Below are 13,824 nucleotides of genomic sequence, written 5' to 3' on the forward strand. Positions count from 1 at the left end.
CTAAAGTAGTGGTTTCTTACCTTTCGTGCACTGCAGACTTTAAAAAAACATTTTTTAGCACATGCAGCACAAATGACTGCACAAGTTAAAATTTACCGCTGTAAGAAAATCTTCTGAAGATACAACGTTATTATGTTCCTCACAGTTCCCCTCTGAGAAGCTTGTTTGTTAAGGAGCACCAGTCTGCAGCACAAGGGTTGGGAATCAATGCTTTTCTTCTCCAGACTTTAACCTTAACATGAACTTGTTTGACATGACTTGGGATTGGACTTGAACCTGCTTCAAAAGACAAACAGCTCTGCCTGTAAGTCACCAAAGCTGTGTTTATTGTGATGTGTGTTTGCATGTGAGAAACACAAATCACAGGGGGGTTTCAGTTTGACATAAAACATTATTTATTAAAAGCCACCGGCACATTCCCATGTGCACACACACATGCAAATACACAACTCTTGAATTGACATATTATACTCATCCCTTTGAAGTTGAACTTTTGAACGTGTACACACACACATCACATCACCACTCACATACACACCTCACTAAAGGCTCCCTGTGCCGCTCATAAAAAGACTCATGTTTCAAACATCTGGGAGCTTAAAAAGCTTTGCATGTAGTGCGGTCTTCCTCTGTGTGTGTGTGTTTGTATGTGTGTTTACATCCATATTGTACATACTGTGTGTGCGTGTGGTTTGACCATCGTGTGGAGACACATTTGCACAGACTGGCATGTGCTGTTAACATGTTGGATTAAGGGATGTCTCTCACCTGCCAGAGGTGTGTAACACTATGAGACAAGAGGAAATGAAAGAAAGACAAGTAAACTTTCAGAGATTTAGTTTCTTCCTTTTCATGAAGCTGATTTTCTTTTTAACCTAATTTTTTTTAATATTGTGATGCAGTCATATTTCTGTTACTGTCATCAACTTGACAATGTGAAAGATTTGAGTATTTTTGCCTCTGATGCTTTGTCAGGCACGATAATTATGACACAATTCAATGTCAGAGATCAAATCTATATCGTGCAAGTAGTTTATTTTCAACTGCTGACAGTCTGAGGGTCTGTAGAGTCTCCTGTGGCAACAGTGTCTGTGGAATATGACGTCTGTGTTCATTATATTGCATGTTGTAAAACTCTCCTTTACATTTCTACATTGTTCATGTAAATCCATTGGTCTCATTCTGTACATGGGTCCAGTTTATCTGACTCTAAATAAAAAAAAACTGTCTCTCTGGAGCACATTGTGTTGTCTTGTGAATGCCTCCTGCATCCCATCATCTTCATTGTGCCACATCCATTTAACCTATACCAAATGCACAAACACACTAAACACACATGTGCTGTATTTCCTTCATCTGGTACAGTTTGTAACTGATGCAAACTTTCCAAGAGTCCAACTTCAGCCAAGAACGTAGTGTGTGGCATTGCTGCCAGGATTTAGTCACTTGCCCATGAGTGAAACCAAGCTTCTATGCTGCAGTAAATCTCAAAGTAGTGTTTTCTTTTTTTCAATCGGGGTTCTTAGCAATGCATTGTGGGATCATCACATTGAGACACCCAAAAAGTTTGCCCAGATAAATTGCTGATAACTGTTTCCATGATGTACAGTAACAGAGTATTGATTGGTCAAGAGGATTTGGATTGTACAGGAACAGTAAAGGTGCAAAAAAAAAAAGAAAAAAAAAGCCTGCAACACAGCCACTGCAAACATCTCAATTTACCCACAATGCTCCTAAACATCAGTGTAAATAAGGCTCGGGACTTCAAGTTGCAGTGTCTGCAACAAATTCTGTGTGTGTACGAATATTTAAATATGTATTTTATTAGTCCATAATAGATTAATATTATTGGGTAGTTGCTTATGTAAACATTCAAAGAAATGACATACTGTAGGATGATCATTTGGTTGACTTCTACATGGATTTAAACTTAACATTTAGTTAATCTCCTGCTACTGCTAAACTAATGAAAATGTAACATTTTAGTATCATATTTGATCGTTTCTCTATGTTTTTTTTAAGATGTCTGTGAATGAAGTTTGCCCAGTACAGCAACTACACAAACTACAGTGTCTTTGTGCACATGAAATCCTCAGTGAACTTGTCACCAGGATGTGTTTCTTTGAGATCTTTTCTCTCTAGTTTGGTTCTCTCATTTCTCTCCTTCCTGTTCTCTTTCCATTTCCTCTGACCTTTTCCTGTGCAGCCACGATTTTTAACTTCCTCTTCATGTGTGTGCTTGCGTGTTTCTATGTGTGCGTGCGTGTGTGTGTCCAGCTGAGTGTGAGCATAAGATCCACAGCCCCAGTGGGACCCTGAGCAGCCCTAACTGGCCGGACAAGTATCCCAGCCGTAAGGAGTGCACCTGGGACATCACAGCCACGCCGGGCCACAGAGTCAAGATCGTAAGTGTTCATCAAACGAAGCAGCACTCAACACATTTTCTTGAGGATCACTGGGATGCCTCCTCCTTCCCTCATAACAATGCATTATTCTGTCTGTGGGTTGTGTAAAAAACCCTCGGGCTGCCCCCCTCCTTCTTACACGATGATCTCTCTTTCACATGTTCCACATATGAAATCCAAATGTGAACGGGGGGAAAGAGAGAGAAAGAGGGAGCACGTTTGTATATTCAGGCTAACTGCAAGCGTGTGCTCATGCGTTAGAAAGAGGCCTTGGGCAGTGGCCATCTGTGTCTTTGTGTTTTTCTGTGTGTGTGTGTGTTTGCAGGCTGCATGTGCGCGCACACACACATGCATACGTTTGAGTGTGTATAAGCATTTTTGTGTGTCGACACAGATAGTTAGTTACTGCAGTTCTACTTATTCATTAAAACACTGAATGAATGAAACAGTTATGATTCAACAACTTAGGACTATACTTTGGAGTTTTGTTGTCAGCTCATGTTTGCATTGTTATTGTTATTTATGATGACGAGACGGCGACAAAGGGCAGAAATAGAGAGAAATAGAGTTTTGTGACGCCACATCAGCTCAGACAGATGTTGTGTGACTGACAGTGTGAGCAGGATGTTGAAGAGATGATCTCCTGTCTCAGGTGTGTTCACGAGGGATGCTTGACACTGTTTGCACTTTACTTGGAGTGGTCTTGACATTCATGAGTATGTACTTCTATACTAATTTTTGCAGTAATGAGTAGTGTAACTAATTATTTTTTTCAAATTTAATTTTGAAGTAACACAAATACAATTACTTCAATGGGTTAACTTCTTATTTAATTTGAAAATCGCAGACCTCAGAGGATTATACGGTTTATGGTCATTGATCACGTGACTTGGTGGGTGTGATCACACCACTAGTAGTCGACACAATGACGGACTGTCCAGGGTTGAATTGACTGTCCTGGAAAATACAGACAATTTGTTTCCCTCCTCGAGATAAAGGACAAGAATATAGTGATGAGCTGTCGTCTGTGGGCAGGTTGGAAACTGTTCCACGTCCGAAGACCAGAAAATTGAATCTTTCCAAAGCGCCGAACCAAGCATCTCACTTCTGCATATTTACATTATATACATGTATTTATTGTGTTCAAGAGATAATGGATACACTTTTTGATGATCTTTGACAGTTGTCATGTCCAACATTGTGCTGCCGGAACAACAGTATAACAGACCCTCTGTAGATAAATTAGAGAACTGAAGAAAAACGAAACGCAGAAGTTGCTTTCCCAAGTGACTAATTATTTAAAGAGGAACTATGCAGGATTTTAACCTCAACTATGCTACATTTTTACCTTGATTAAACAGCTTTGGAGTAATTGTGATGTTTTAATAAATGACATGTAACTTGTTACGTGGGAGCATGGAGGCTCTCTGCCTTCCACCTAGCGTCTCGTAGCTGAAAAACAACTTTGTTAGATCAGAGCCTACGACCCGGTGTCCTAGCTCTCGTTTCCGCGCACCACAACAAAAAAAACGCCCCATAACCCGCCATCTCCTGTTTATGACAGATAAGACTACACAAATATACACGTTGTAACATCGTATGATATATAACATTATGCACCGCTCTATTGATTGATTTCTCGCTGGCTTTGTTGTAAACAAATGCACATGGCCAGGAGGAGGGTTAGCAAAACAGTGGAAAAGCGTCCAGACTTGCATAGTTCCCCTTTAAATGAAGTTTAAATGAAGATTCAAGCTCTGTAAAATATCACAGGCTAGCTAGTGGAGTGATTAAACATCCAAGATACAAAACAACCACAACCCGTATTCTTACTTTAAACCTAAACGGTGTTGTAACTGTGAACCTGATGCCCTCAAACAGCTCATCGACGAAATGGGTGCCAGACCAGTTGACCCTGTTAACATCTGAGGCTTTCTTTGTATCAGTTCCTACATACACACAAACAACTGGCTACAATCTGAGTCACATTATTCACATACCTGCGCATACAAGTCTCTCCCACCACAGCCGATCAGAGTCAGCATCTCACCATGTTTAGTTAACACCAGACCACCGCTCCCACTTGTTCACGTGCTTTAACTGTGATCTCAAAAAGCATCTGACATTAATTTCTGCAGCAGCATGCAAGCAACACTCCTGGGTATGCAAAGTTAAATGCACTACAGCTGCAGCTAAGTGACTGAATGCATGAATTTTTGATTTTTGATCAATCTGGTGATTATTTTCTTAATGAATCAATTCATCATTTGGTGTATGAAACATCAGAATAGAGGAAAATACCGTCCTGGCTGATGGAAGCTGAAGGTTATCTGAACAGATCCACTTTACTGTGGCTAAAGACAAAGAAAAGCAGCTAAACTTTGGTGTTTGGTGTGAGAACTGATTCATTGGTTGTCAATCGGACTATTAGACTATTGATCAACTAATTTAAAACTTGAATATCACAAACACAAAACTCAAAATTTGTGTCCTCACAAAGACCCAAATGCAGACACAGTCACAGACACAGTCACATTTACAAAGCGTGCTTCGGATAATCCTCCTAAAACCTACTCGTGTTCCCAAATGCAAGTAGTGTCACACACACACACACACACACACACACACACACACACACACACACACACACACACACACACACACACACACACACACACATACAGTCTGCAGTGTGTAGTCCTACAGAATATTCGGATTTGGCTCCTCACTGGCTGCATCTTATCAAAATTGTCATCAGCCTCATCAGCCGTTATTTAGTTTTGATAATCTCTTATTATCGGTTACGCAACAACCAAAAAACATATTACATCACGTACGTTACGATCACACGTTGACACTTACACCGTGCCGTCACACCTTGACGACATGTGATCTATACACAGATTCAGCAGATGGGTAGCCTACGTTGAGTGTTGCTATCTTTTATCCACACTCAGCAAATCGTGTATGTGTGTGTGTGTATGTGTGTGTGTTTGTTGAGATTAGCAGGGGTGCGCTCTATATCCACAGTAATGACATCACAGCAGGATAAATTTAATACCAGAAATCTGCACATAGCCATGAAGGTCATTCTGTTATTGCTTCTTCACTCTCACTCTTTCACACACACATACACACATACACACACACAGTTCACTTGGGAACAGTAAACAGATCCACAAACTCTAGCGTCTCACCCCGAGCCACAGCGAGAGAGAGACACATCTGGAAGCCATCACCATCGTCCTCACAACCGAACACTCACAGCCCTCACAGCAAAACGACATCCTCAGAAACATCAGTCCACCTTCACACTCCCCATCTCCTTCCGCCTGGGTCGGTCTTCGTCAGCGCGGCGGCGGCGGTGGTGGTGGTGATTTGTGGTGGCGTGATGGAGCGATGGGCTCAGGAGACGAGTCGGAGTCAGGGTGTGTGTGTGACTGTGCGTGGGAGAGAGAGAGGCCTGCAAGGTGTTATGAGTCAGCTCACAGCGACTTGATTAGATTATGAATCGTGACTCCTGTGTTACATGCATGTCAGAGTGTCAGCGATGTGTAGGCAAAGACGGAGCGAGGCCGCGGGTTCCTCCTCTGATGTATTTAAAAATGCAGAACGTGTGTATATATATATTTTGAAAACATGTCTAACTCTCAGTAAAAGGGTTGAGTTTTTATTTATCTATACACAACATAATCCAACTAATTGGGTTAAAAATAACGACGGAAAACTAATATCCAGTTGTCGTCACTGCTCTGTGAATTACAGAAAAAACCATTTCCACACTGTCAAGAAATAGATGGTTTACAACATTCATGACATCAGACACAGATTAAATGGACTTTAAAATATCATTTCTACCACAATAGAAAGAGTTTGATATATGTTTTTAGAAAGATGGTTGGAAAGAAACTGACTCTCATCTTGTTCCAGCTGAGTTAGCGCTGACAGAGTTTTGTTGTGTTTTAAGTTAATTAAAGGCCGAGCTTGTTTGTGCAGTGATACTTTTGACACCATGAAGAAAAGTGTGTTTAATGAAGACACAATATAATGATGGTTGCTGCAGAGGACACACTCTGCTCATTAGTGTCCCTCTCTTCCTCACTCTGCTGCTTCCAGTCCTTTCATGAGTCACTGGTCTCAGAGTTTTTTTTTTCTCTTGGACTCAACATATAGTTTGTAAAGTTGAGACTTTTGCTTTGATTCCATATAAACAGTGAAAACAATCACTGGGACGAGTGGACAGGCCTCTGAACACCCTTCCTCTGTTATTATTTCTTGTGTTCATGTGACATAATGTGACATAAGGAGAAGTTATTTTCATTCATTAAAGAGACCCCGTGGAGTTTGCTTTTGGTTATAAAAGAGTCTCATGTTAATGTGGATGAATCTACGCTACCCACACTTGTTAATGGGCCCATTTTCGATAATGTCTCTATCGTTATTTTGTTATTATTAGTGGTGGTGGAAATGCTGGGCGAGCCAACCAGCGTTTCTTTACTTTCGGTTTCGTGGCGAGTCATGAGAATAACGTTGCTGAATCGCCGTTTATGGTCGGAAATACGACGGTATGTGATCGTCTTCGAACCTGTGACTTTAATTATTGATGAATGAAAACATGAGTCCGTCTTGCGCCGGTCAAAGAATTTCAGGGTGCGCGCGGAGGCTCATAAATGTAGTGTTCCAAAACTCCTCGTTGTCCCTTTAATGGGTCCATTTTCGATAAATGTATCTTTTTGTCTTTATAGTTATTTTGATATTATTAATGGTCGACTCGCCCAGCGTTTCCTGGTTTCCCGGTTTCCCGGATGCTGCCCAGCGGGTCATGGGAATAACACAGCCGAATCGCTAGTTGCCATTGTTTATGGTCGGAACTGCGACGGTATCTGGTCGTCTTCGAACCTCCGACTTTCGTTCTTGTTTAATGAAAACATTCTTGGCACATGCTTTTGCTTTCGTCCGTCTTGCGCCGGTCCAAGAATTTCACCGTGCGCGTGGAGGCTCATGGGAAATGTAGTCTGAAAACACTTTCGCTTTTTGAAAGACCTCATAGTCACTTTAAAAAACCTGCATTGAGTTCATTATTGCAGGTTTAAAGGGTAATTTCACCCAATTTGCAAAGAAAAAAATCATCCCATTTACCTGTTCTGCAAGTAAAAATACAAAAGCAAAGTGTCTTCTCAGAAATGCATTTATTTTTTATTACTTATTATTGATTATTGTGGATGATTGACATGTCAAATATTTGAGTGGAGGTGAACAGGTCACGTTTCAACACTGTCTCTCTCTCTCTCTCTCTCCCTCTCTGCCTCCTCCTCTTCAGACCTTCAATGAATTCGAGATCGAGCAGCACCAGGAGTGTGCGTACGACCACCTGGAGGCCTTCGACGGCGACAGTGACACGGCGGCCATCTTGGGTCGACTGTGCGGCAGTAAAATCCCGGAGCCTCTGGTCTCCACCGGAAACAAGATGTACCTCCGCTTCATCTCGGACGCCTCGGTGCAAAGGAAGGGCTTCCAAGCTACACACTCCACAGGTGTGTATCTGTGTGCACGTGTGTCTGAGTCTGTGTGTGTATTAAAGGACTTTGTGTTGGTGAGTTTTTGTGTTTTACAACAAGAGCATCACTCACAGTCACCAGCTTGAATCTCTAAGGTTTTTAAGAGCACTATCTCCCTCTAGTGGTTCTTAACAGCACATGCAAGAAGGAAGTCATTCGTGAAACCTGACTTGGCTTTTATTTCTCTCTTGATCAGCACAAAAACTAATAAATGCCAAATTCAGAAGATCAAAATTCACTCTCCCCTCCGTCCGTCTCTCCTCAGAGTGCGGGGGTCGTCTGAAGGCAGAAGCTCGTCAGAAGAACCTCTACTCTCACTCCCAGTTTGGAGACAACAACTACCCAGGCCACACGGACTGCGAGTGGCTGCTGATGGCTGAACAGGGCTACGGCATCGAGCTGAGCTTCATCACATTCGAGGTAGAGGAGGAGGCCGACTGTGGTTATGACTACATCGAGCTGTACAACGGGTACGACGCCAACTCACATCGACTCGGACGCTTCTGTGGCTCAGGGGTAAGACGTCGTCATGACTTCGTACAGAGTTCATTCATTAGAGTTGCCAGTTGCCAAATGATGGAAAGGCAGTTGTCAGTTTTCATTCATTTCCTTTTGATCCTAAACTTTTTTTTTATTGAACATTTATACACACATTACAGGACAGTATGGGACAAGGGGCAATTACAGAACAAACAAATAATCAAAGACAGAACAAAGGTGGAATTGAGCAGGCATATTGAATTTATTGCGAATAAAGAGAGAGAGAGAGAAAAAGGATGAACAGTGTGAAGTAGTCGTAGTAGACCTTAATATATTTGTTATTAACAACAGAGTTCATGAAAAGATCTAATATATCTTTATGTATTGCTTATTTCTCTGTGATAAAGCTCCTTTTCATCGAAACACTAATAAAAACACATCCATATCATCCACATCATGCGATCCATGAACTGTAGCTAATTTTTCCACGTACCCGTATCCTGTTGCTATAAATATTCATTAACACACTACATGCTTGTTCATTTGTGGAAAAAAATGCACTTAACAAATGCACCATTCTTTCCAATATGAGTCACAGTGTCCAGCTGGGGCAGGTATTAAGAGATGGAGTAATGTATTGTTGATTTAGGTCTTTTTTGGTCTTTTAACCTGTTTGAAAGGTGGAAAAAATACAAAATGTGTCCATCAAAATGTTTTTTTTCCTTTTTTGTTGCAAAGACCCGCTGCTGTTTGATTTGTAAAATGAGCTGAAACATGCAGGAGCTCCTGTATGAACCTTTAAAAGAAGCTTCACAACATGTCTCTCTATCTTCCCTTTCCTCAGCCAAGGGAGGGGATTTACTCCCCCGGAGACGCCATGCTGATCCGTTTCCATAGCGACGACACAATCAGCAAGAAGGGCTTCCACATCCGCTACACGAGCACCAAGTTCCAGGAGAGCCTTCACACCAGGAAATGACCTCACACGTAGCCCGCGACACTCTGACCTCTTGTGCAGCCCCGCCACTGTTAACCCCCGACCTTTGCCATGGCAACGAGAAAAGTACAGCCTGTCTCCCCCTACCCCCCCCCCCCCCCTTTTCCCCATCTTCTCGGACAGATGTGTGGACGTTTTGTGGACGTCGGCCAAGCCACGGGAGGAAGACGACACTTTGGTGAACACTGGTCTCCGTCCGTGGCTCCGCGCGGGTCATCGCACCCCGAGGCGAGACAGGAAACACGACGAGATATCGATATGAAGTTTGTTGAACAAATGTGGGGAAACAACGTGCGAGTGGAGTGAGCCCTTCTCGAGGAGGAACCCGTTTTTTTGTTTTGTTTTGTTTTTTTTCATTTACTGCACATCCAGCTTCCCTCGTTGAGTGCAGACAGAGGGGCGGCAGAAAAACCCAGATCAGTTTACTGAGTTAGTGACGGTTGCACAAGTGCAAACAAAAGACGACAAACACACACACACACACACACACACACACACACACACTAGATTCATATTCTGAACTATAAACTATGGATGCTAAAGGAACTAAAAGAGCTACAAGGTTAAAATGCATCCAGGAGTCTTTTGCGGCTCCTTAATCCTTGAACTGTGCGACTTACTGTGACCAGACGGCTGCTCATCACCCACAGTAACTGAAAAGGAAAAAAACACTAAACAGACGTTTTTATTGCCTTTGATGCCTGGGAACTGGTCTCTTCAACCCAGCTCAGAACGGCTGCAGATGATTTTATTTCATGTCTTATTGTAAAAAAAAATCCATTGTGTTTACTGTATGTGTGCGTATGTATGTGTGTATGCGTGCGTGTGTGTGTGTGTGTGTGTGTGCGTGTACAGAGAAAAAGAACAAACAAAAAGGATGAAGTCCGTCCTTTGCTTTGCCCTTTTTTTTTTTTTTTTTTTTGCTTAAAGCTTATGCATACGACCATTGTTGAATGGAGAAATAAAAAAAGAAAATTAAAAAAAAAAACACAAATGGAGACTTTCCATATGATCTGTGATGTTAATGTTAAGCCTTGCATTATGTTGTATGTGTGTCCATGCTGTTTTTTTTTTCATTTCATTTTCAACATCTTGTAACAAAACCGAGCAACTTTCATGGATGTTTCCAGTTTCCTCCTCAACCACAATAACCATGAGATTTCATTTTTATTTTTTTATTTCTTCAGTGGATATCAGAAGGGAATATTTTTCACAGCTGTCTCTCGGAGTGACACGATTGATCTGATTGAAGGAGAGATTCCCATGGTGCTAAAAATAAACAAAACAAAATTACACTGAATGACTGCGTGGAGGTGTTTTAAACGGAGGAGACACGGTCAGCGTGCAGACAGCGCACTGCATCAGCAGCACTAGTCCTGTGGAACTACAATTTTTGCCTTAGAACCAAATGTATGCTACTGGAGGTCGCTCCTATGCTCTTGCACAGGTGTCTTGTGTCTGCAGAGTGTTTTTGTGGGTTTTTCGGCAGCGTTATTTCATTTGTTTGAAGATCTTGAATGGTTTTATTGTGACAACTAAAAAAAAAAACATGGGAAATGTAGTCTGCGTGTGAGATAGTGTCTATGGTGCATGTGTGTTTGTGTCATTTTTGTAGCTGCTCTCAGATATACATACATACACATACACACACACAAAATAAAACCCCACACATCTCATTTTTTGTGCTTTTCCCCCCCTTACCAGTATCTGAACACACACGCACACACTTTTTCCTCCGTAAATGTGGAGCGTGGAGAGCAAAGCATTCAGTATCAGGTGCATACAGGCCGCAGTCATTTCTGTGTTAAATGCATTAAGTGTAAGTGTGTGTGTTTATAGGGAAAAAAATAGACTAATAATGTGTGTGTGTCTGTAAGCTGCATGTTTTTAAGTTGACTCATTCACTGCTGTACGTGCCAAGCTCTAGGTGACCCCCATCCACTCCAGTTTTTGTTTCATCATCCCACCTTTTGTTTTATCATCTTCATCATCATCAACATCTTCGTGTCTGTAGTTCAGAGACACTGACAGGAAGTCCTCTCCATCAGTCAAAAATACACACAGGTTTAAAAGAAAAAAAAGACAAAACAAACAAAAAAAAAACACTACATGCGTGGTTCATATATTGTTATTGTTAGACTCTGTGTTGTGTATGAGTTCTGCTTTTTCAGCCTGTTTAGATGAGACAAAGTACTACAAGTGCCAACTATTGATCCATAAATCAAATCCTGGCATTTTCCCTTTGTGATAATTATCATGTGTTGTCTACGTGATGATGATGAAATCTGGACGTCGACGGCTCAGATTAAAATGAAAGTCACTCATTTTTCCCAGTTGTTTAGCAAAGTAAAAGAAGCTACTCTGAAAAAAAAGTGTAAAGCTCGTCTGAGTGTTTTGTTGGACTTTTATTTTTTTTGTTTCTATGGATTTATTTCTACAATTATTGTGTGTTCCTCTTTGAGTCTTTGGAGTCTTGAGAGTGCCATCTGAATTTTTTTTTTTTTTTTTTTTGGCATTGTTAAATTATGATTAATTAATAAACTAATAGCTGTTATTAAATTTAACATTTAAATGATGCATTAAAAAACTCAAAAGAAATAAAAAGATTACTTGTTCCAAATGATATTTCTGTTTTCATAGTTCATGTTTAAATGATGAATTCATATAATTTTGTCGTAGTTATATTTATCCAATCGCTGTTCTTGATCTTTTATTTGTGTCACATGATTTTCCTTTTTCCAGGGAATTACTGAAATTGAAGTTTCTATTTTTCTTCCATTCTACTCCACGTTGGCTTCAGAAAAAATTGGGGGCATTTCACCACTTTATTACTGTAAGAAGAACAAGCCTGCAGTTACCATGTTTTACCACTGGTGTCCCCAAAGACAATGAAACAGAGATATTTGAGATTGCTACTTATAGTACATACTGTGATGCTTCACCTTGAATTCTGATAAACAGTGTGAAACTAAAATATCATCCAACCACAAACAGCTCTGACCTCACATCTCCATGGGTCAGCACCGTCCAATCAGAGCTCCTGCTGCTGCCATGTCACTCTTTGAAATGCAGAATTAACTAATCAATTAACAGTTTCTTTCTTCTTCTTTTTTTAGTATGTTACTAGTGATTAAAATTTAACACCATCAAAGTGTTAAACTCCATAGACCAGGCACTACGGTCTATGGAGTTTAACACTTTAATGGTGTTGCACTGTTTTAACCCAGGTGGATTACTCTTTATTTTAAAATACTAACATTATGTGAAGGCTTTAATAATATTATAATATTTTGGGCATTTAACTGATTTAAAAAAAATCTTCTTTCTCATTCTTAGAATTCAAATTCTTGTTTTTCTAACCTTGTCGGCCTTCATCCTCTCTGTGAACATATTATGTTTTGACCCATTTTAAACGCCACAGCTTGTTAGAACATGAGGACAAGCCACTTACCTTTATCGGATCAGTTTGATGAGCTTCAGTTGTCACACATTTGGTGCAACCTGAGTGCAACAACAACACACACAAACACACGACCAGCTGTCGAAAACTACAGTCATACCACCAGGTATCCAGCAGAGGGCGCCACCTGTGAGCTTTTCAAAGGGCAGTGCTCTGACATAGTACAATTCCTTCCTAAAAGTAAAAATATTGACTGCAGATTTTTCATGAGAGCAGAGACTGATATCACTGAGATGTACAACACTCATGATAAACAAACCTCTTTTGATTAGAAGTTATTCTATTATAAAAGAAAGCTTTGAGGTGTTTATTTCTTGTTTAGTGCACTGTTTACCATTCAGGTTTATATTGTGTATTGTGAGTCTGTGGGTTGACTGTGTCTGATCCTCAAAAGCTGCAGCATGGTGTCAGATAGACCCAAATTAAAAAAAAGAAGCTTGTCTCACTTTACATCATATCAAATATATCTCTATAATTTTCCAATAATGAATATCATTTCAGTTTTACTTGTTGAGATTGTGAGGATAGCGTTACACTACCCGCTCGATCCAATTCAAGTGTATGGACAATGCTACTTTCTCATAGACCCTCAACAGCGCTAGTATTTGTTTACTGAGTCTTATAGTTACCAGCTGATCTCAGCACTGTTTATCTTTCAGCGCTTTCAGTGTGTCGTCAAAAAAATATTAGAGAATATTTAAGGTGTGAATCACAGTTTTCATATAAACCCACAGTGATTTCTACTTTTCTCAATGGTTCAAATAAAATGAAACGCAGCTCATTGTAAGAAAAGACAAAGACAAGAAGGAAATTATCACATTTGAGGACCTGGATCCAGGAAATCTCTGTCTGTGTTGCCTAAAAGATGAACCTTCTGTTGCAAAGGAGGTTAAATCGAAAGCAACTGGACTTAGTTATATGTAT

General features: G+C 40.6%; 1 protein-coding gene across 2 annotated transcripts in view; it reads left to right on the forward strand.

Moving 5' to 3' along the window:
* tll1 (tolloid-like 1) overlaps window positions 1-11,103 on the forward strand; it is a 55,350-nt gene extending 44,247 nt beyond the window's left edge. Inside the window, exons 18-21 of one of the 2 annotated variants that reach the window (XM_085782804.1) lie at window positions 2,278-2,405; window positions 7,726-7,939; window positions 8,229-8,479; window positions 9,288-11,103. In XM_085782804.1, the coding sequence (XP_085638930.1) occupies window positions 2,278-2,405; window positions 7,726-7,939; window positions 8,229-8,479; window positions 9,288-9,422 (728 nt within the window). In that variant the 3' untranslated portion in view covers window positions 9,423-11,103. The remainder of the gene's footprint in view (window positions 1-2,277; window positions 2,406-7,725; window positions 7,940-8,228; window positions 8,480-9,287) is intronic. The other variant, XM_085782812.1, reaches the window with a different exon arrangement.
* The last annotated feature ends 2,721 nt before the right edge of the window (window positions 11,104-13,824 follow it).

The sequence above is a fragment of the Trachurus japonicus genome, chromosome 1, assembly GCF_045865225.1.
Source record: "Trachurus japonicus isolate A0001 chromosome 1, Traja_1.0".
Lineage (NCBI taxonomy): Eukaryota > Metazoa > Chordata > Actinopteri > Carangiformes > Carangidae > Trachurus > Trachurus japonicus.